General features: G+C 34.1%; 3 protein-coding genes and 1 non-coding gene across 9 annotated transcripts; 1 reads left to right on the forward strand and 3 right to left on the reverse strand.

Moving 5' to 3' along the window:
* Positions 1 to 293: 293 nt before the first annotated feature.
* Positions 294 to 4,495, forward strand: LOC107488268 (uncharacterized). Of its 2 annotated transcripts, none has more exons than XM_016108990.3 (3): positions 294 to 350; positions 660 to 813; positions 1,191 to 4,495. In XM_016108990.3, exon 3 carries the CDS (start codon positions 1,254 to 1,256, stop codon positions 4,209 to 4,211), a length of 2,958 nt encoding a protein of 985 aa, XP_015964476.1. In that variant the 5' UTR covers positions 294 to 350; positions 660 to 813; positions 1,191 to 1,253; the 3' UTR covers positions 4,212 to 4,495. The 2 variants fall into 2 exon arrangements, with proteins under 2 accessions (XP_015964476.1, XP_020997930.1); XM_021142271.2 differs by having other exon boundaries at positions 300 to 538.
* Positions 4,496 to 4,841: 346 nt separating this feature from the next.
* TRNAT-UGU (transfer RNA threonine (anticodon UGU)) lies at positions 4,842 to 4,913 on the reverse strand. Its single transcript has one exon. It is a non-coding gene; the product is annotated as a tRNA-Thr (tRNA).
* A 603-nt stretch (positions 4,914 to 5,516) lies between these two features.
* LOC107488151 (probable E3 ubiquitin-protein ligase RHB1A) lies at positions 5,517 to 7,695 on the reverse strand. 4 transcript variants are annotated; one of them, XM_016108840.3, is made up of 6 exons: positions 7,553 to 7,695; positions 7,068 to 7,186; positions 6,511 to 6,580; positions 6,214 to 6,423; positions 6,009 to 6,118; positions 5,517 to 5,935 (listed from the first exon to the last, which is right to left on the reverse strand). In XM_016108840.3, the coding sequence occupies exons 2-6, from the start codon at positions 7,128 to 7,130 to the stop codon at positions 5,906 to 5,908; spliced, it is 483 nt and encodes a 160-aa protein (XP_015964326.1). In that variant the 5' UTR covers positions 7,131 to 7,186; positions 7,553 to 7,695; the 3' UTR covers positions 5,517 to 5,905. The 4 variants fall into 4 exon arrangements, with proteins under 4 accessions (XP_015964326.1, XP_052118278.1, XP_015964324.1 ...); XM_052262318.1 differs by having other exon boundaries at positions 6,269 to 6,580; XM_016108838.3 differs by having other exon boundaries at positions 6,214 to 6,580.
* Positions 7,696 to 14,132: 6,437 nt separating this feature from the next.
* Positions 14,133 to 15,947, reverse strand: LOC107488152 (uncharacterized). Of its 2 annotated transcripts, none has more exons than XM_016108843.3 (4): positions 15,487 to 15,947; positions 15,090 to 15,227; positions 14,592 to 14,726; positions 14,133 to 14,474 (listed from the first exon to the last, which is right to left on the reverse strand). In XM_016108843.3, exons 1-4 carry the CDS (start codon positions 15,874 to 15,876, stop codon positions 14,445 to 14,447), a joined length of 693 nt encoding a protein of 230 aa, XP_015964329.1. In that variant the 5' UTR covers positions 15,877 to 15,947; the 3' UTR covers positions 14,133 to 14,444. The 2 variants fall into 2 exon arrangements, with proteins under 2 accessions (XP_015964329.1, XP_015964333.1); XM_016108847.3 differs by having other exon boundaries at positions 14,133 to 14,479.
* Positions 15,948 to 21,996: the final 6,049 nt, after the last annotated feature.

Below are 21,996 nucleotides of genomic sequence, written 5' to 3' on the forward strand. Positions count from 1 at the left end.
ATTGGTCACTGCTCAGGGTCCCATTGCCTTCTTCTAACGGTGCTCCTTCCCTCTTCACACCAGTTTTCTCAGTTTTGCAGACCTTGAAAATACTCATCTCCTACCCATTATAATACAAATATCTATGGCCCCAGAAGACATAACACCAACACTGTCACACTCACACTCACACACATACACATAATTACATAAATAACATAACAAGAAGATTCATACAATATTCAAATCTAGGGTGTGAAAAGGGTTCTTTTTAAGATTTAACAAGGCAGATAGAGTACTACTGAGACAACATTTGTTTCTGAACCCTCAAGACTTGTTCTCCATCTCCCACACTCCTTCTGAGCAAAAAGGTACGAGCTTTTTGCCTTCATTTTCAACAAGTTCTATCTTTTCTTCTTTTTCTAAAAATGGGCTCTTCCCCGCAAACACTTTGACGCAATAATTTCTGCACTTCACATCACGGGTCACTCATAACACATTCATATGTCTCGCTAGTTTTTCAAGGCGTGTCTGCGTTTTTAAAGCCTTCCATTCATAGGTGGTGATCTATTTTAACCTTCAATGATCAATGATATTTAATAATATATATTTTTGTATTTATTTATGGGTGATTTTCCTTTTTACCTCTTATGATGATGTTTTTTTCTAAATTTTCTTAGGTGAGTTGTTGGAGTTCGTTACTTACACTGTCCACACTTCACAGTGCATATGAATTGGATAAGTCTTAATGGTTATAAGTTAATGATCCTTCCTTATTTGTTCAAAGAGCCAGAACAGTGAATCTGCGACACTGTGTTTCAGCTTGGCATCCACGTAAGTATTCAGATCTGAATCACTATGCAATTTTATGATTTTATCAACTCAATCTCTAAAATAAGTTTGGACATTATGCCATCTCCTCCTCCTCCTCCTTCTTTGATTTTAAAATTTGGTTAAAGAATTACTTAGCAAATTCTGTGTTGTTTTCGAGTCTGCTGCATAAAACAGGCACGTTATTTTCTTTCATGTTCAAAATTTTTCTGTGAAGTTTTCCATGTTGGCAATTGCTACTTAAAATGGTTAGAGCTATGTGTGATTTGAGAAATAAAGTTTTTGTTTCTTCATATTAGTTTTTCTTTTGTGTATGTAAAATTCGAGATCTATAACTTGGAATAGAGGTTGTGGCTAACGAATATAATCCTGAATTTCAGAGGGGTGTTTGTAAAATTTGTTTGCTTGCATGGTTGGATTTGATATCTTTGATAACTTGGGGAATGATGGATATTGAAGAAGAGAGCCCCATGTCTGGGTCCTTAAAAGCCATGACTCTAAGGAATATGTCATCTTCATCTTCAGCATTCTTTTCAGCAAACCAGTCACCCTTCTTCTCTCCAAGATCACCATCACTCATACCTGATGCTGCTCCAGGTCCAAGTAATAGGGTGGTTCATTTGGATGCTGCTTCCCCTAGCACCAGTTCCATCATTCAAGAACCAAAGTTTGATGTAAATGTTGGATGCACCTTCCCAGATGCATCTGGTAACTCAGGTGATTTGCAAAAACTTGATCGGATATCTTCCTCAGTTGGCAAATCTAGCAGTAGCATATCTAGTTCATGCTATCACCGGGATGATCGATATTTTGCAAAGAAAGAGAGAAGAGATAAGAAAGATAGATGTCATAGAACTTCATCCATTCCAGATTCTACATCATGTTCTTCTTATAGATTAAGGAATTGTGATGTTTTCATTGGATTACATGGCTCAAAACCTCCTTTTGTAAGATTTGTTAATTGGCTTCGTGCTGAATTAGAACTTCAAGGAATCAGTTGCTTTGTATCAGACAGGGCTCGATGTAGGAGCTCTCGCAAACTTGGCATTGTGGAGAGAGCCATGAATGCTGCTTCTTTTGGGATAGTGATTATAACAAACAAGTCTTTCAAGAATCCTTACACTATTGAGGAGCTGCATTTCTTTTCTAGCAAGAAGAATTTGGTTCCAATATACTTTGATTTGAGTCCAGCCGATTGTCTTGTCCGGGACATAATTGAAAAGAGGGGTGAGCTGTGGGAAAAACATGGAGGTGAACTTTGGCTTATGTATGAAGGATTGGAACAGGAGTGGCGAGATGCCGTGCACGGCCTCTCTCGGGTTGATGAACCGAAACTGGAAGCGCAGGATGGAAACTGGAGAGATTGCATACTCAGAGCTGTCACATTAATAGCAATGAGGTTGGGTAGGAGAAGTGTTGGTGAGAATTTGACTAAGTGGAGAGAAAAAATAGAAAAAGAGGAGTTCCCTTTCACCAGAAATGAGAGTTTTATTGGGAGAAAGAAAGAGCTTTCAGAACTGGAGTTTATGCTTTTTGGAGATGTCTCTGGAGATGCAGAGAAGGACTACATTGAACTTAAGGCTAAACCAAGAAGAAAGAATGTGACAATTGGTTGGGGCAAGAGTAATATGCTAGATGAAAGGGAAAAGCATGCAGGAAATGGCTGCAAGAAACAGAAAGAGCCAGTTGTATGGAAGGAGTCAGAGAAAGAGATTGAAATGCAGCACTACCATTCAAGGCTCAAGCGTGGAAAGTATGCTAGAAGGAAAAGGGGAAGGAATATGTTGTGTGGGAAAGGTATTGCATGTGTTTCAGGGGATGCAGGAATTGGTAAAACAGAACTCATTCTTGAATTTGCTTACAGATTTCATCAGAGATACAAGATGATTTTATGGATAGGAGGGGAAGGCAGATATATAAGGCAAAACTACCTTAACCTCAGGTCTTTTTTGGAAGTTGATGTGGGAATTGAGAACAGTTTGGATAAAAATAGGATCAAAGGCTTTGAAGAGCAGGAGATCACAGCGATTTCTAGAGTTCGAAAAGAGCTGATGAGGAACATTCCATATCTTGTGATAATTGATAACTTGGAGAGCGAAAAAGATTGGTGGGATCACAAACTTGCTGTCATGGATCTTCTCCCTCGCTTTGGTGGCGAAACACATGTGATCATATCGACACGCCTTCCTTGCATCATGAACTTGGAACCTTTGAAGCTCTCATACTTATCAGGAGTTGAAGCATTGTCTCTAATGCTAGGTATTGGCAAGGACTATCCAGTTACAGAGGTTGATGCTCTGAGGACTATTGAGGAGAAACTTGGAAGATTAACATTAGGCCTTGCCATTGTGAGTGCAATTTTGTCTGAACTACCAATAACCCCAACCAGGCTTCTAGAAACCATAAACAGAATGCCTCTGAAGGAAATGTCGTGGAGCGGAAAAGAAGACCGGTGGTGGAGGAAGAACACATTTCTTGTGCAGCTTTTCGAAGTTTGTTTCTCCATTTTTGATCATGCAGATGGCCCAAGAAGCTTGGCAACCAGAATGGTGCTGGCAAGTGGATGGTTTGCTCCTGGTGCAATTCCAGTTTCCTTATTGGCAGTAGCAGCTAACAAGATACCAGAAAAGTGCCAGGGCAGATGCTTGTTTAGAAAGTTACTCCAAGCCTTAACTTGTGGATTCACATCCTCATACATCAAAAAATCAGAATTAGAAGCATCTTCTTTGCTGTTAAGATTTAGCATTGCAAGAAGTAGCACTAAGGAAGGTTACATCCAATTCAATGAGCTCATCAAAGTATATGCCAGGAAAAGAGATGTTCCTGGAGCTGCACAAGCAATGATTCAAGCTGTCATCATTCAAGGATCAATAGCACAAACTCTTGACCATTTATGGGCCGCCTGTTTTCTGTTATTTGGATTCGGCCGCGATCCGGTAGTTGTTGAGCTCAAGGTGTCTGAGCTTTTATATCTTGTCAAAAGAATGGTTCTGCCTCTTGCCATTCACACATTCATCACTTATTCTCGCTGCACGGCGGCTCTTGAGCTTCTCCGGCTCTGCACCAATGCCTTGGAAGCTGCGGACCAAGCATTCGTTACCCCGGTGGACAAGTGCCTCCAGAAATCGCTTTGTTGGAGGTCTGTCCAGACTAATGCTCAGTTGAATCCTTCTCTTTGGGAAGAACTGGCTTTGTGTAGAGCCACTGTTCTTGAAACTAGAGCTAAGCTAATGCTAAGAGGTGCTCAGTTTGATATTGGAGAGGATCTAATCAAGAAGGCTGTTTTCATCAGAACTTCAATTTGTGGTGAGCATCATCCAGATACTATATCTGCTCGTGAAACATTAAGAAAACTCCCCAGGCTTATTTCTAATGTCCAAGTTCATGCTTCAACTACTTAGATTTTGTACCTTGTAACAAAGGAATAGGAAAAATCTACCTCTATATTCTATACACAAACCATTTCTAATAAATCAAAACTTACCATACTCTTCCATTCAACATTACTCCATACTCAGTAACCCTTTGTTAGTTTGTTATTTATTTTCCACTGCTAGACTAATGGTAACATAGGTCAAATTATTGCTTTTTTGTTTTTATGTGGATGTCTGAGTCATTGACATGCACAATCTGGCAAGTGGTTGAATGAACAATCACAATCACATTAAGGTAGCTATCATGTTTGAATTATCAATCTGATGAGGACACCGCTCAAGGCTTTAGAATCATGCAAGATTTCAATTCTATCTAGGTACATGTACAAGAAGCCCTTTTTGATTTAGATAAATTCAAAGAAATGACAAGCTATATAACATGTAGTGAACTGGCTGATTGTACTTGTGTCGATAAAATAAAAATAAAAACAAAAATAATTATGTATACCCAAACCCAAAGAGTTCCATGCGTGTTCCTTTTTGTTTTTTTTTTTTTTTTTCCAATGAAAAGCTAAACTAAATGGCACTATGCATGTTTCTTTACCAAAAAAATAAAATTTTAATATGTTTAGACTGACGGTGGAAAATTAAAATAATTGCCCCCACGCAGGATCGAACTACGGACCTTCAGTTTACAAGACTGACGCTCTACCACTGAGCTATAAGGGCTGATTGATAAAACTATTAACTAAAAGTTAAATAATCATTATATCATCAGTTAATACCTGAATAATATGATATGTTTAAACCCGTGTCCGTGTATGTTGCCAGCTTATAAGAATTAACTAATGTGCCTCGGGTTTTAAACATACTGTTTCATCATGTCAATCAAATGACATGTAAAATCTTATGGGTTTAATCATTTATGGATGCAGCAATCTATATCTAGAAGATGTAACATCATGAGTTCATGAATTACACACCATTACGAGATTTTTGTCATCGCTAAAGCATGAACATGATATGCACCATCATGCAAAGAACTTCAACTTCCCTCGAGTGCTCCATCTAAGTGTTGGAGATGATCGACTGAGTTGGGTGCAGGGAGTGATAGATGTATCGTTTTCACTCTTCACTCACAAAAGTAATATGTTCTTGACGTTCTACATAATAGCGTATTATATCAATTTGCAAACGAATACATGAAAGTGTCTTATCTTAATTTTGCTTACCTGATAACATTTATATTACCTTTAAGAAAGATTATTTAGTTTCTCTACTGCAAGAAATTCCAATTCAATATCGCTGAGAAGGATATATAGCTATATTCAAATGAGATAAAAGCAACATAACGAGAATCCTACAACAGTGATAGACATTACGAGTAAACGAAAAATATATTCACTTCTCTGTTCTGTAATTAAGTTGTCTCCAAGAATAAGCTCTGTGAATCATATAAATTCTATTTACAACAGTTCACTGTTCCATTTGGTCTGCGGATATCACTTCAACTTTCTAACTAAATAACCACGAAGATGAATGAAATTGCCCGTAATCAGCAAGCCGGGTTGAGCATAGGAAATGGAAAAAGAATCCCCACGAAACCTTGAAACCTGAACAAATAAGACCATAAACTTGGGTTGCCAGAACAGAAAATTTTAGCGTTTTTAACCAGAGCTCTCTACAATCTACAGCATGCTTGAACAAAGTTGGCGATGTCTTCAGTGAATGAGAGGGTCCAAAACCATATCCTGTATGAAAAGATAAACATGTGTATTCCACAAGAGGCATATGTTGAGAAAAGTGGGAATGATCGAGACAAACCTGATCACATACAGGACAAGTTTCGCTTCTTTCCATCCATTCCAGAATGCATGCAAGGTGGAAATAATGATCACACTTTGTAGTGAGTTTTGGATTCTCTGCATCATACTCTGCAAGTTTAAAACACGAAAACTGTCATCTTCAACAGCTACATAATAAAGCTTATTTCACGGTGAAAGCAAAATTAGCTGTGACAATATATCACCTTCTAAACAAATTGGGCACACATCCTCCTCTTCCTCTAAAATGATAGGTTCTACCAGTTTTCGTAGTTCTAGGTCGGTCTGAACTTTGAGCCCTGCTGATTCCTTCAGCTCTTCCAACTTAGCCGAGGCCTCATGATTTGCCCCAGCAGCTGATGCATTAGTTTTGTCAGCACAAATTTCTCTGGCTACAGGTAGAGTTGGATTGGGACCTAATGTAACATTGAAAGGTGCAGGAGCAGGAGGTGGTGTATAAGTATCAGGAATTGAAGTATCTAGGTTAGTATCAACTAACAGACCTCCAGCAAAAACAGACGCAGCACCATGATTGGATGATAACGGAACATGCTCCTCTGATACTCTCGGGTACTGCATATACAATTGAAACAATGGCTTAACACATTGACTGCATATCATGAACAATTAAGATGTTGGACTAGGAGTTTATTCTCAGTATAAATTAGGAGATGTTTGGCGACGACAATAGACACCAAAATATACTTAATAGAATAAAATCATATCTGTGGATTACGTATACCATACTTACAATTTTAGTTAGAAAAATATTAGGAAATTATCAGAATTTATTATTTTTTACCATCACTTAGTCATCAACTCAATTCTTTTAGCCTAGTTCTTTTAGTCTAGTAAATTTAACAACATATTTTATCACATACTTTTAAATATTAACGACTAACTAATAGCCAAAAACAATAAATTCGATGGCCCTCTAGTATTCCTCTTTTAGTTATATACGTGTATATTACTGTTGATTTATACGGTCCTGAGCTGAATTCAAAAGAAGAACATAAAAAATAATGTAATGGAAGCACAGGTAGTGCAGGGATATACTGACGTAATAGTAGGTATTTTGAGCAGAATCAGTGTCCTTGGAAGAACAGCAACAGCAACCACCCATGTCTTCTTATATCCAGCTCCCAAAAGTAGATAGTACCATCGGTTTCATCGTTTCACCTTTCATCACAACACGATTTTACAAGAAAGATACAGCATTTTAGAAGCTAAGATTACACTTAATTAATACGGTATATACTATATGTGAATGAATATGTAACTACGATCATGCATGCGTGCGATGATGATCAAGGACCTATTAACGAATCGGTGGGGGTTATTGCATGTTATATATGGATTCAGTAAGCGAGTTAATTGGAATTCATGAGAATTCACAAAACCTAATCAGAAAAGGAAAACACATAATAATTCAGCTAAGTCGGAAACAATAATCGAACAAAGGCAGCGAATTTCGTATCTCTATATAGAAAATGGAAAGGAATATAAAAGAGAAAGAAAAAGAGAAAGAGAGTGAAAGGGGTTTACAGAGAGTAGAGGTGATAAGGAGTTACGAGCGAGAGAGTGAGGAATGATGAGCTATGCTTGGAGCTTTCAGATTCAAACCCAATTTCGGCAGAGAACAACACCACCACCTTTCTAATTCATTATTTTGTGTGTTTTATTTATAGCATCTCTATTTTGTAATTTTTAACAGATTTTATTATATATAATTTGATTATTTTAAATTTAAAAAAATTTAGGGAGCCAACTACCATCTAAGCCAACTCAAATTAATTTTTTGTATTTTAAATTTTGAAATTCAAAAAATTAAGATAGTAGAAGATTATTTTTTTATTTTATAACCAACTTTTTATTTTTTAACTAATTGACTCTAATTGATTACCTTTTTAGTTGGTTTTCTCACAGAATCGAATTAATATAGATTTAATTTTATATTTTTTATTTTAATAATTTGTTACAACTCAATGGATATAAAACCTTAAAATACGAATAAAATTAAAATGAAAAAAATTCTCAACCTACACATAGAATATAATTAAATTTTTTAAAAAAAGTAAAGATACAAATAAAATTAAAATAAAACCTAAAATCTAAATCTTACTGTATCTTTTTTTTTTAGTTTGCCGCTGGCCAATGGATTACTGTATGCACAAGGCAAAATTCAAACCCCCGATACTTGCTGAAGTGGACTAGTGAGCTAACCACTAGACCAACCCAACTTGGTTAATCTTACTGTATCTTACTCGTTTATCAGCCCTACCTTTTAGACTCCTCTCTACTAAGTACTAACACCCACTACAAATCAAATTGGGATTGGGCTACTCAACTTTCATGGGCTTAATTAAATAAACTGCAGCTTATAATGAAGACCAAAACATTAAAATGGAAAGACCAAAAAAAATTGTACTCATTATCAGAAATCACCACGTAAGATGTATCCAAATAAAGTGAACAAAAAACAAACCAAGTTGGGTTGGTCTAGTGGTTAGCTCACTAGTCCGCTTAAGCAAGTGTCGGGGGTTCGAATCCCGCCTTGTGCATGCAGCAACCCATTGGCCAGCGGCAAACCCTTAAATGGAGCTCAGTACCGCGGCGGATTAGTCCTTAGCCTGCCGTGCTGGGGGATACCGTGGGAAACCAAAATAAAAAAAGTGAACAAAAAACAAAATGAAACTTTTGATGCCTATCCAAGTTTTACTGGGGAATTATTTTCAAGAAGCAAGAATTTCTAGCTTCTGCGTTGCACTAACTGGCTTTTAGCCATTGACATTTAACCTTTATTTTTTTTACCAACTTTATCCTCTATACATATTATTGTATTATTTATAGAATTCTTATTATTTCTCTTTTACATGAGTTCTTTTTTTTCTATTATTTATTATTTATATTTTTTATTAATTTTTTATTTGACATTATATATATTTATAGTTATAATTTTTGTGTATTATATTTATTATTATCTTTTTATAATAGACTTTATTGATCCCATACTAAAAATATACTATATAAAAGCATATAAAAAAATATAAAAAAATTAAATATATATAAAAAATAACATTATAATTTAATGTCATGTCCTTTTTAGTAATTATCTATCTAAAAGTGATTTTAACTAATATTATCCAAACAATATTTATTTTATCAAAATCAATTTTAGTATAGAGTTGCCAAACATAAATCATGTTGACACAAACTTACTTCTACCCAAAATCAATTTTATAAAATCACTTTTATTCAAACTCCAGTTTAACCAACCACAATCCAAACACACACTTCATGATCAGGATTCTCCACTAGTTTAGCATGTTAATTAACTGTTAACTTAATAAAGTTCTCACTTTCTTTCACTTTTATCCTACTCCTTACTAAAAGTTTTACTTTAACCTTTTTTAATCTTTGCCGGTGACATATATACTTTCTAGCACTAGCCATGAAGGTCCACTACCATGTCATTCCATTAAATTACAATTGCAAATACGGATCAAGTTCTTCTAAGTAAAAAAGTTTATAAAATAAAAAAGTAAAAATGTAATCATTTTTTAATCAAAGAATTGAGATTTACAAATGAAAGCAGTTATAAATTTAATAATAATTAATCTTTCTTTAAAAGATTTTTTTAAAAACATAAAAAGAAAAATACATTTTTAACGTGTCTATATTATATGGTTTTTTTATTTAAATAAATTAAGAGAAGAACCAAATTACTTGATTCCCCTAAATAGATTTTAAAAACGTGATTCGTCTAAATCAAATAATATATAAATCGTCTTAGACTTTTGTGTTTTAAATAATACATGAATCATGTTATTCTGAGACGATTTATGCATGAAATGCAATGTTCAAAAACACATGAATCGTCCCAAACCTTTGTGTTTCACAAAATGTATATAAATCGTTCTAAACTACTATGAGTTACATTTCTCTATCCTAAAGCTCATTGTCCTAACACGATTTATGTGTAACTAGTCACCTCTTAAGACCTTAGCAAGATTTATGTATTACTATGGTAAGGCACATTAGGCTGAAACGATTTACGTTAAAAAAGATAAAGCTTATGACTATGGAATAATTTATGTGCTAAAAGAGGTTATAAATAAAGAAAAACCATGAATATCGATCCATAGTTAAGTTGAGAGTTTTAGGAAGATGGCTGAGAATGTGTTTTTGTAGTTCATTACCAGAGAAAAATTGATAAAAAAAGTAAGGGTGTTCAATAGTAAAAAGTAGGTTAAAGTGTTCGTAAATTCTTCAACGAGTTTAGAGGATTTAGGAAATAGTATATTATAGAAGTAAATAAAACTACGATAAAAACTAAATAAAATTCATATTAATAAAATCAAATAAAAAAATAAAAGATTTTATATACAACATAAACATGGTACAATAAAAGATAAAAAAAAAGTTTATATAAACAAAAAAAAATATCATAAAAATAAATATTTGTATATTTTTTATGAAATCTTTTTTTTATTTGATTTTGTTCATATAATTTTTTATTTATTTTTATTATATATTTTTTATTTATATGACAAATATTGTTATATAAATTCTTATTTTTATTAATTTTTATGATATTTTTATTTTTTTGTGTATATTTTATTGTACTATATTTATGTTGTGTATAAAATTTTTTATTTTTTATTTAATTTTATTCATATGAATTTTATTTACTTTTTATTGTAATTTTATTTACTTCTATAATATACTATTTCTTAAATCCTCTAAATTCGTTGAAGGATTTACGAACACCCTAATCTACTTTTTACTACTGAACGTTACACCTTTACTTTTTCATCAATTTTTCTCTGGTAATGAACTACAAAAATACATTCTCAATCATCTTCCTAAAACTCTCAACTTAACTATGGATCGATATTCATGGTTCTCCTTTATTTATAACATCTTTTAGTAGATAAATTATTCCATAGTCATGAGTTTTGTGTTTTTGAATGTAAATCGTCCCAGCCTAATGTGCCTTATTATAGTAATACATAAATCGTGCTAGGATCTTGAGGGGTGACTAGTTATACATAAATTGTGCTAGCGCAATCAGCTTTAGGATAAAAAAATGTAACTCATGGTGGCCTATGACAATTTATATACATTTTATAAAACACAAAAGTTTGGAACGATTTATGTGTTTTTGAGCATTGCATTTCATGTACAAATCATCCAAGAGTAACATAATTCATATATTATTTAAAACACAAAAATCTAAGACGATTTATTATATGATTTAGAAAAATCACATTTTTAAAATCCATTTAAAAAAATTGAGTAATTTGGTTCTTCTATTAATTTATTTAAATAAAAAAGTCATATTATATTTAATCAAATCGCTCGAAAATATTCTTAAGGAATATGTCCAACACCAAAAGCCTTTTCTTGGACAAAACCAAACAAATTAAGTGGACATACAACTTTTCCAACCACGCACTTATCTTCTCCTTTTACGATCTCGACTCTGCAAAAATTCTTTCTCAGGGTGTCTTTGGAATAAGGCTAGCCTAGGGAACAAGAATTCATAACAATCATCTAATAATCTAATAACAAATAATAATAGTAAAATAATCAATGGGGATGCAATGATAGGGTGTTGAACTATAGTAATCATCAATACCCATTGTGTTGTGCTGGTCAAAAGTCGGTGTCTGGAATCATTTTGGGTGGTTATGATGAATTTTATAATATAAGCTTTGTTCGCTACTCTTCCCCCATTAAGTGCATTGTTTATTTTGTTCGATCACATTTCTTCTTCTTAATATTATTGTTATTTTCATATGATGTTGGGTCACATTCTTATCACAGCACGAAGCCAATTATTTGATTAGTTGATTTCAAAATCTCTCTCTCTTTTCCTCTAAAGTTGATGATGATAATTATAAATAATTTATAGAGGACAGATGCAAAGGTTGCTAAGGGCTAATGAAAATGGATATTATCAAATAAGAAACATGAAAATACAACACCAAAAAAAAAAAAACATGAAAATACAAAAGCTTTGCGGCCAGAAGCATCTCTTTGTACTGCCATCCCTATTATTTTTGTGTGTAAAGTATATTTTTTTTAGTTTATAATTTTTTTAAAAGTATTTTTAACATTTTATTTTATTCAATTTTGTCTCTAATATTTTCGATTCATTCAATTTTATCCTTAACGTTTTCGATTTATTTTAAAAAAATCTCTAAACGTTTTTAATTTTGTCTCTAATATTTCAGATAGAGTTAACATATAAGGATAATTTTAATACAAATCAAAAACGTTAGAGATAAAATTAAATACAATTAAACTTTAAGAATATTTTTGAAGAAAATCACAAACATTTAGAATAAAAAATATATTTTACTCTATTTTTATTTATATATAATTTATAATTAAACAAGAGAATCTATGAAAGCAGTAGTCTTGGTATCTGCTTAGGCAGTTGTGATATCTTCAACAGCTAGATTCTCTCAATTCAAAATTCATTTTTTCTTTTTGTAGTAGAAGTGTTCATTTATGTCTCTCAATAAACCCTTATCTAAACTGTAGTGTAGTGATCACTACATGAGTCCATTGCAATTTTTTTTTTTGGTTATGAATCATTATTAAATTCAATCAATTTGTCTGTGAATTATGCAAATGACACGATTAATTATTCAATTTATATTGATGGAGCTAGTGCCTTTGTAATTGTGAGCATTGCTGCCAATATGGTAGCTCGACACATGCATGGTAATTTAAGCATCTTTTAGTTGATTAGCAGCCACTTTGTTTCTTAATATAAATTAAAATAGCAAAAACTATATAATTTTCATCATTTTGCATTTCAAATTAATGTTATTTTTACCTTAAAAAATAAATTTCAGCTGCAAAGAAATAATTTTCACCTTTGAGAAACAAAAAGATAGCTTTTATTTGGTAAACGCATGCATGAGCTAAAACATTTTTCATCTGACTTGCACCTAACTTTAAGTTTATTTTCTTTCTAAGTGAAAAAAAAAATTTCTCAAGCTCTGCTCTACTCTATTGCATTTATCTTTAACTGCTGGTTTGCATTTAAAAATTCAAACACTTTCCACTTTAATAGGATAGATTAGATTATTAATTAAGTGCATTATACTTGACTGTTAGTGTTGCAAGTGTGAGGAATATTGAAGTTAGTCCCACATCAAAGAAAACAAAGAAGAGTGAGGAGGTTATAAAATGAGAGACCCATTAACTTGATGCTTTAAGATTTTGAGTTGGATGTGGTGTTTTGTCAGCCCACTCTAAATAATCATTATAGCCACAAAGTTGACAACACAAAATAAAGTATAAAAAATAAATTACTAGCTAATTAACCACCCTTTATTTATCCTTGGAATTTATTTGACCAGTGTTTGATTGGTAAATAGAAGTTCCACTTTCACAAAATTGTTATTTATGAATTAATGAACATTACTATATCTGCCACTTCAATAAGCAAAGAATGATTACTTTTATTGGTACGTTGATGCTTCTTTTTATTTCTTTTAGTGCCCCTAAAGTTTAGGCATGAAGCCTCTTTTGATTCCTAGAGCAGTGATAATACTGCATCATCATATGCGTTTGACAGTCAAATTGTGCAGCATTCATTTTCTTCGCAGTCAATTGCTTCCTTATCAAATTTTGTTAGTGCACGGTTCAAACTAATTTACTTTAAAATATTTTATAATCAAAGTTTAACTGATGAAACAAGAGGTAAATTTACACTTTAAGTGTCAGGATAGCTCAATAGAGAAGCTATATGGTATATTCCACTAGAAAAATTGACAAGTATTAAGTTGTGTTTTGTGACCTCACCAATTATATACAGAGTCGAGACATTTCTTGTTTAATTAAGAATTCTAAATGCTCTTGTATTCATGTTCTGTTTTCTTCTTCTACTGTATATTATTCAGTAAACACAACTAAACTATTCTTTATTTTAACAATAGTGAAAATTCACGTAAATTTGTCTTTATGTGAAGTTGCTAATTGAAAGTTGTTAGATGATTTAACATGTTTAACTAGTTGGATTCCAGAGTTGTATTAAAAGTTAGAGTAACAGAGAAGAGTAATAAAACTAAATTACAAAAAAGGTGGTGTGTGATAAAAAGTGATGGAAACAACTAGATACTTTATTTTCTTCTGAAAATGCATTACATGAAGATTCCTATATACAATGAAGAAAGGCAAAGAGAAAGTGAAATTGGATACAGGTACTGAGGTACATACTCTAACCCAACAGAAGTCAACCTAGAACAGTCCACCCACATAAGCATAAACATTGCAAATACGGTGACTTTTATTGATGAAACTAAAATTGTAAAGTTGAGTCTTCCAGAAATTGTGCTTCTTTCACACCTCAAAACTCAAAATCAAAGCCATACTAATGAAACTGAAACTCTGGATCTTCATACTAACAGAGGATCTACTACTCATTCAACGCTTCAATCAATTCAATCTACACTAACAATAATAATAATAAATAAATAATATATATCATCAGCACTACATACATTCAACTAATTAATATTAATATTAATAAATAAGTGCGCTTCAAATGTACAAGTATATTTACCCAGAATTCATCTTGGTCTTGCTGTGTATTTGAAGTTGAACATGGGGCTTTTGGAATCACGCTGGTATCGTCGTTGCGTGCGAATCTGCCACGTATGCGGACTCGATTGTCGGCTAGTGTCTTTCGGCATGCATACTGCTACCATACATACACAATTCAGACCCTCTTTCTATCAAATTATGTTGTTATCTTCAATTAGTTTTTTTTTTTATTTAAGGATATAATATTGGCCAATAAATTGTTCCATCTACAAAGTGAAATTCAAACTTCAAACACTTAACAAACAAATTAATTGATCACTCGAATAACTCAAATTGATTTTTTATTAGTTATTATATCGGAATGTATATTAAAATAAGGGTATTTATCTATAGACAAAGAACACAATCTAATCGTAATAATAAAACTAATCTATATCAAATTTACGAAATATATTTGAATACTATACGTGAAAAATGGAGTTAAGAATTAATGAGGGAAAATTACGAAGAGAATTACCTTGATAGTCTTGTTGAACTTCCTCTGGCTTCTCTTGGCCCTGTACTTTGAGATTTTCTCTTTCCTTTCTTGGGGACTGTAACGCCCCACCTTCAAGTACGGTTCATCCGTCTGAAGTGTTTGAGTTGCATGCATGTTCTGATCACCAAATGAAACAAACTTGAATGAAACTAACAATAACATTAACAGGGAGCTGTATTGATCGCAGCATATATAGTAGTGTAATGGAATTGGAACTTCTCAATTGAAAAAATATTATTTCATCTGTAATCTTTTAATTTTTTTTTAATATTTTTTCTTACTTTCATTTTTTAAATTAATAGTAAAAAATTACACTATATTCTCTCAATTATTAAAAAAATTAAGAAGATCCATTTCCATAGTGTAACGGAGCTACCTGCAAGTCTCCTGCACTGAAGACCCTCCTTATTTGTCCTTTGAAGAAATCGTTTTCCCACTCAGAAGTTGGGGAATCCATCAAAGTGTCGTTGTGAGCTTCACATGGTGGAAAAACTGGTTTTCTATCAAACGATTTGCAACTGGAGCTCCTCTGCAGGTAACTGTGAGGAAGACTTAGATGGTGCTGATGATTGTTGGAACAATGATCCGCCACGATTTGGGACTCTGAGAAATTGATGCATGAAAGGGATAAAGGATCAAGAGAATCAAGTATGTTTTCTTGAGCTGTGAAGAGAGGAAGAGGATCATCAGAGAAAAGAATAAGGTCTGGGATTTCTTCATTGAACATGTGTGACAAAATATCAAAACCATGCATATCAGAATACATTGAAACTGAATCCAATTAAAAATAACTGTATGATTGATATTCAAGTTATTATGTTCTTTGTTTTCGAGTCACAGGAAGAACACCCTGCGTCTATATATATTTCGATATATAAACAAACAAGTCATATGTATATATTCTCATCAGCTTCCCTTCTTGTTCTATTTTTATATTATATAAATAGAACTCTCAACTTGCCTTGTTTCTTCGCCTCTTTTTCTTTTCTTTTATTCTCATCAGCTTTTCATCTTTTTAATGAAATTTTTTTTCTTTTTATTCCTAAATATTTTTTATTATTTTTACGAAAAAAATTTTAATTTGAATTTTTTCTCTGCATCGTGTTTGTAGAGAAGTACTTTATTTTTCTTATCTTTTCTCTATTTTTACGTTCTTTTTGTTTCTTTTTTTTAAGGTACTCTATTTTTTTTCTCAGATACAAAAATGAATTGTACTAAAAAAAATTTGAATGTTGGATTGGCTTCGATAGACTTGATGAACAACGGAGAAGACACATGTGGCAACGTATTCCTCTAATCCCTTCTTCACTAGTAGTGGTTGATGAAGAAGAGAGTGAAACTTGCAAAGTCACTGGTAATCGGTTGGCCACGACGACAGTGGTGGGTTCACAGCAACAGCAAAGAGAATAACTAGAAATTTATTTTAGATTTTAGAAGAGGAAAAAGAAGAGAGACTAAATTAGTAGAAGCAGAGTTTAGGTTTTCAAATAGAGTTCGATGAGTTGGCAGCGGTGTGGAAAACAAGCGACGTCGAGATGATATAGTAGGTATCATTTCTCCACCGTCCTTCAGCAACTAGAGAAGGGTCAAGCGATAGACAAGGAGTGAGAGACAGAGGGAGGAAGAGGAGGGTATGAGAGACATGTCTATTTTAATCATTTCACATAATATTTTAGTTTTGTTCATGTCTATCTTAACATAATACTAGACATTACATTAGTATCTTGTACATTGTATCCAAACACAATATACAAAGAATAATTTTTAGTGTCTCTGTCTCAGTGTCATATTTTGTCATGCCCATAAAAATAAACGCTACCTCAGAGACGATGATGGCATGGAGACAGGACGTGCCATCCGGGACGAATTTGTTGACACCATTTGAAACTCAACGTTGTTTGTTGTTATCTTTTCCGAAAACTATGCTTCTTCTAGGTGGTGCTTGAGAGAGCTCGTTGAGATCATAAAATGCAAGAACAAGAATGAACATGTTACTATAATTTCAATGTTCTACGGAATAGAATCCACACATGTTCGCAAGCAAACTAGAACTTATAAATACAAACTTGAATGAATTTTTCACATGGAATGCAAAAGAAAGAGGTTTGCCACATGTAATAACCCTGGCATATGTAATAATCGTAGATGATCAGAGAACTTCGATTAAAAAGAAGAAAAAGAAGCGCAAGAAGAAGAGGAACTGAATATCATTTGGCTATTGAAATTGAAGAGTAAATACCTAAATCAATCCTCAAAGATTTTAAAATCAGATATTTTAATCTTCAAAAAAATTAATATATAAATTAATTCCTAACGTTTTTTTCTGCCAGACATACATAACAGTCTCCTGTATATTTTCTGACATGACTCACTTACGAAGAATGCTAAGTTAGCACTTAAACTCGCACACATGACAGTTAAGTATCCACGTATGCAAGGAGGACAAATCAGTCACTAACCTTCTAATAAAAACCTTAAACACTCTATCACCTCCATCCAATTGCACTCCCCGCCGATCTCCACCCACACATCCTTTGCATTAAACTCTCTTGCCGCAGCAGCCACAACCTCCACCAAATCCTCCACTCCATTTCCAAAACCTCAAACATGAAAGCCATTAAAAGAGATAGAGAACCCCTATCTTCCCTGTCTCCCTCGTCCTCGACCTCGGATCGACGACCAAAATTACGTCTCCTCCATCTACTGCCCCGCCCATTGTGGCTCTGCCCGGTGCTATCTCACTGGCTCCACCTCTTGTGACACCTGCAATGCCCCTCCCCGCCCAAGATGCAATAGTCACATACTGATGACTTCTCAAGAAGATGCCAACGCCTTCTCTATGATAGATTTTATAGTAGCTGACATTTTTTCCTATCAAAAAAGTTTTTTTTTCATCACTGACATTCTTAAAATTATTGAACCATAAATGCAAAAGAGAAAATTTTTCAGCTTCTTTAACCTTCACTTCATTCACATCTTCTATAGTGACTAAAACTTTGAAAATTGACCCAAAAGCTATGTCCACAATATTAATAGTGTCTCCACTAAAGAATTTTCTTTTATCACCTAAGCATTGATCTTCAATAACTTTAAAATGTTCTCAAATCTTTTCTGTTGGATTCTCTTTTCCTAAATGAATTCTCATTTTGAATAGCTAGTTGCCTAACTTGTTTGCTCGAGTTAATCATCTATTTAGTGAGGTTGATAAACTCTGGTAAAACAGCTTTAACAATGCCATTCACAAGATACTTATGGGATGAGGATGTTCCAGTAGTGGATGGAGAAGAAAGACTTTCTTCCTTATCTTCTTCAAGAACCGTGTCCTTGATATCCTTTGTGCTTTTTCTCTTTGTCTGTTTTACTACACCACCACCCTTAAGATATGAAAATTTGTCTTCCATAGTCTCATTTATCATATCAACACCAAAGTACTCAAAGATGCAAGTTAAAAATATTCCATATAGAAGAGAGGCATTCTTATCACTTTTAATACAGTTAAACATATAGCGCATCATTAAGTAAGCAAAAGAAATCTTTATTTTGTTGAGTATAGCATATAAGACCAGAGTATTACAGAGGCTGACTCTTTGATATGAACCATTTTGGGGCAGTAAAATGTGAGTGATAAGATGGTGAAGCTGTGCTTTGAAAGGACCTAAGGCTTTATGTTTTGGTGTGACACCATCCATAAGGGATATATTTGATAAACCCATATTTTATGATATATATTGTGCTCAAATTAAGTGATTTCTTTAACCCTTCACCTACTTATTCATATAAATTTCATGGTTTTACTTTCCCTTCCCTATTATATGATATATGTGAATTACATCTTTCCTATACTTTAAAAATAATTATTTTAATTACCCTTCATTACCATTCGATGTCGTGATTTGTGTGTTGAGTACTTTTAGATTTTATAGGGCAGGAATAACTTAAAGGATGGAGAGGAAACATACAAAAATAGAAGGAAAACACAAATTGGAGTTTTGGAGAAACTGGCAGTGACGCGTCCACATGGACGACACGAACGCGTGGTTCGCGCAAAAGAGATTTGACGCGAGCGCATGGATGAGGCGAACGCGTGACCTGCGAAATACAACTGACGCGGGCGCACAACTGACGTGACTGCGTGGAAGAGCGACACTCCAGATGACGCGACCGCGTGACCCACGCAGACGCGTGACGTGCGCGATCTGCAGAATTTGCAGATCTCATTTCCAGCGATTTCTGGGCCCTTTTTGGCCCAGATCCAAACCCAGTGAACATAGATTGAAGGATTATAAATGGAGGAATCAACCCATTCATAAAGGATGACAATTTTATATAGAGAATACACACTTTTTAGGATTTAGATGTAGTTTTTAGTGAGAGAGGTTCCCTCCTCTCTCTTAGGATTAGGATTAGGATTTTTAGAACTTAGGAATATTTTTATCTCACCTTTCTATCAGGTTCAATATCTTTTTATTTCGACTTCTCTTATTTGTTAATTATTGATGTTGCCTACTTGGCTTATGACTCTTCATGTTTGGATTGATTTTATTTTATGAATACAATTGAGGTATTTCAGATTTATGATTTTTCATTTAGCTTTTTTTTTATTCTTGGCTTTAATTGATTAATTGGTAACTCTTGAGTTGTCAAACTCATTGTTGACTGAAAATTGGAATTCTTCAAGAATTAACTCGAGTTCCAATAACTCTAGCCTTTTCCAAGGAAAGACAAGGACCTGAGGAACCAAACTTATTCTATCCACTTAACTTACCTTCATAGTTAGAGGTTAACTTAGTGGGAGAAAATCCAATTCTCATCACAATTTATAAGGATAACTGGGATAGGACTTCCAGTTTTCATACCTTGCCAAGAGTTCTATTAGTTATTAATTTATTAATTCTTGCAATCTATTTCTCTTGCTTAAAATCTTTTTCAAATCCAAACACTATTTTTTTTCATAACCAATAATAAATCATACTTCCCTGCAATTCCTTGAGAAGACGACCCGAGATTTGAATACTTCGGTTTATAAATTTATTGGGTTTTGTTACTTGTGACAACCAAAACGTTTGTACGAAGGGATTTTCTATTGGTTTAGAATCTATACTCACAACACGACTATATTTTTACAAAATTCTTTACTAGCAGAAAATCCTAACGTCAAAATGGTGTCGTTGCCGGGAAATTGCAAACGTGTGCCTTATTATTGGTTATTGTAAATATTTTTCTTTTACTTGTTTATTTTTTTCTTCTTTTCCCCCTTATTTCTAATAACTACTATGAATTCTCACCCCTCTCGCTTTGAGTTTGGTTCTAATTTTGTTGAAAGGAATGGAAGCTATAACAGGAATATGCATCAAGGTCTCAGCAATCAAAGATGGATGGAGCCAAGAGGATATGATCAACCCTTTAGGAAACAACACCCTCCAAGATATCAGGGATAAAGACCATTTTACAATGCATGCCCAACTGATAGATTTGGTGGACCGCCTTGTAGCTACCAACAAGCCCACCCTGTGCTCAGAGACCATCCTCTCAACATAACTTCGAACCACCACACTCACAAGCTTCTTTTCACCATTCACTACCACATGATTGTTATCCGCCCCAACGCCAATCCAATTACTCCCAAGAACCACCACTCCCCTATGTGCCATGTCCATATCCATCAAGCCAAGAATCACAGGTTCGCTTCGAAGAATCAGTAAACCAATTTAATGCAACCCTTCATCAACTGGAGCAAGCAATAAATCAATTATCTTCCAGATGTTCAGACACTCAACAGACTCCCATGGCTTCATGTGGAGAATCTAATGAAGAACGTAGCGTGAAGAAGCCACTAGAAACTCCAGTGGACAACATAGAGCATAACTTCATACTAGAACAAGTAGAGGACGCTGTCATTGTAGAAGAAGAAGAGTTGGTTGAAGATTTAAGAGATGCTGAACCTCCACGGGAATACAAAGTCATGGAAGACCCCGTCAAGGATGTTACAATTGACGCTAAAGAGGATGTCGCATAGCCTCCAATGCAGATACCTTATGAAGAACTGGACGGAGTAACCCAAGACGCATGTTTCCTTGATGATGATAGTCACCAGTCAAGTCCTCCTAGTAATGAACTTGCATCCGCAAGTGAATTCTTTGAGACAGAAGAATCTTTCCCAAATGAATACGAAGATGATGCAGAGGTCGACTTTTCTCATCCTCCTAATTATGACTCAAGTGATGAGGAAGATATGGAAGACTTTGACCAGGACATGGCTGGAATGGAAAAGGTTTGCAAAGAAGTGGAGAAATTCACTAAATACCACAAGGGAGTAGAGCTTGCAGAACCACTGGAAATACTGATCCCAAGGCCATTACCGCCCAACACAAATTTCAAGTGGGTAAAATCCTTGACCTTTCTCTTCAATTTTCCACTTGAATATGGTTTGCTTGAAACAGATGGCCAGCTTAGAGCTCTTTGCGGCTTTAAGAGCAAAAGAGAAATGACTCGCACTCAGCACTGGTATGCAAGACTCAATGAGGTTTCACACTTCAAATTGAGGCGCAAAGATTGGTGTCAAGCTTAATTGGAAGGATCTCGGAAGCTGTTTGGTCACTGCAGTGAGAATTCAGATTACTTATCACCCGACTAGAAAAATGCAGATCAAAACAAACACGGGTGTAAAAGTAGAGTTTGGGATCCTGGAATCTCTTCTGACACTCAACACCCCGGGAGCCTAGAGACCTGTTCGAAACTGCTCAAAGGTTTTATGTGCCTACTTTGGGACCCCGGAGGATGCTGGCATTCCAAGCACTGGTGGAGATTTCTGGACGAATTCAAGCACAAGCCACCATAGCAGGAAGCTCATCAAATGTCCAACTTAAGGACTTTAACTAAAAGTGCT

This window comes from Arachis duranensis, chromosome 5 (genome assembly GCF_000817695.3).
Source record: "Arachis duranensis cultivar V14167 chromosome 5, aradu.V14167.gnm2.J7QH, whole genome shotgun sequence".
Lineage (NCBI taxonomy): Eukaryota > Viridiplantae > Streptophyta > Magnoliopsida > Fabales > Fabaceae > Arachis > Arachis duranensis.

What these genes read in the sequence shown, in the direction of transcription:
- LOC107488152 (XM_016108843.3), bottom strand. Translation starts at nt 15,876, where the DNA reads ATGTATTCTGATATGCATGGTTTTGATATTTTGTCACACATGTTCAAT. An exon ending in TCAGTGCAGGAGACTTGCAG is followed by an intron (nt 15,228 to 15,486) that starts GTAGCTCCGTTA and finishes TTTGGTGATCAG; the next exon opens with AACATGCATGCAACTCAAAC. An exon ending in AAGACCAAGATGAATTCTGG is followed by an intron (nt 14,475 to 14,591) that starts GTAAATATACTT and finishes TTGTTAGTGTAG; the next exon opens with ATTGAATTGATTGAAGCGTT.
- LOC107488151 (XM_016108838.3), bottom strand. Translation starts at nt 7,130, where the DNA reads ATGGGTGGTTGCTGTTGCTGTTCTTCCAAGGACACTGATTCTGCTCAA. An exon ending in CTCAAAATACCTACTATTAC is followed by an intron (nt 6,581 to 7,067) that starts GTCAGTATATCC and finishes TTGTATATGCAG; the next exon opens with TACCCGAGAGTATCAGAGGA. An exon ending in GTGCCCAATTTGTTTAGAAG is followed by an intron (nt 6,119 to 6,213) that starts GTGATATATTGT and finishes TTAAACTTGCAG; the next exon opens with AGTATGATGCAGAGAATCCA.
- LOC107488268 (XM_016108990.3), top strand. Translation starts at nt 1,254, where the DNA reads ATGATGGATATTGAAGAAGAGAGCCCCATGTCTGGGTCCTTAAAAGCC.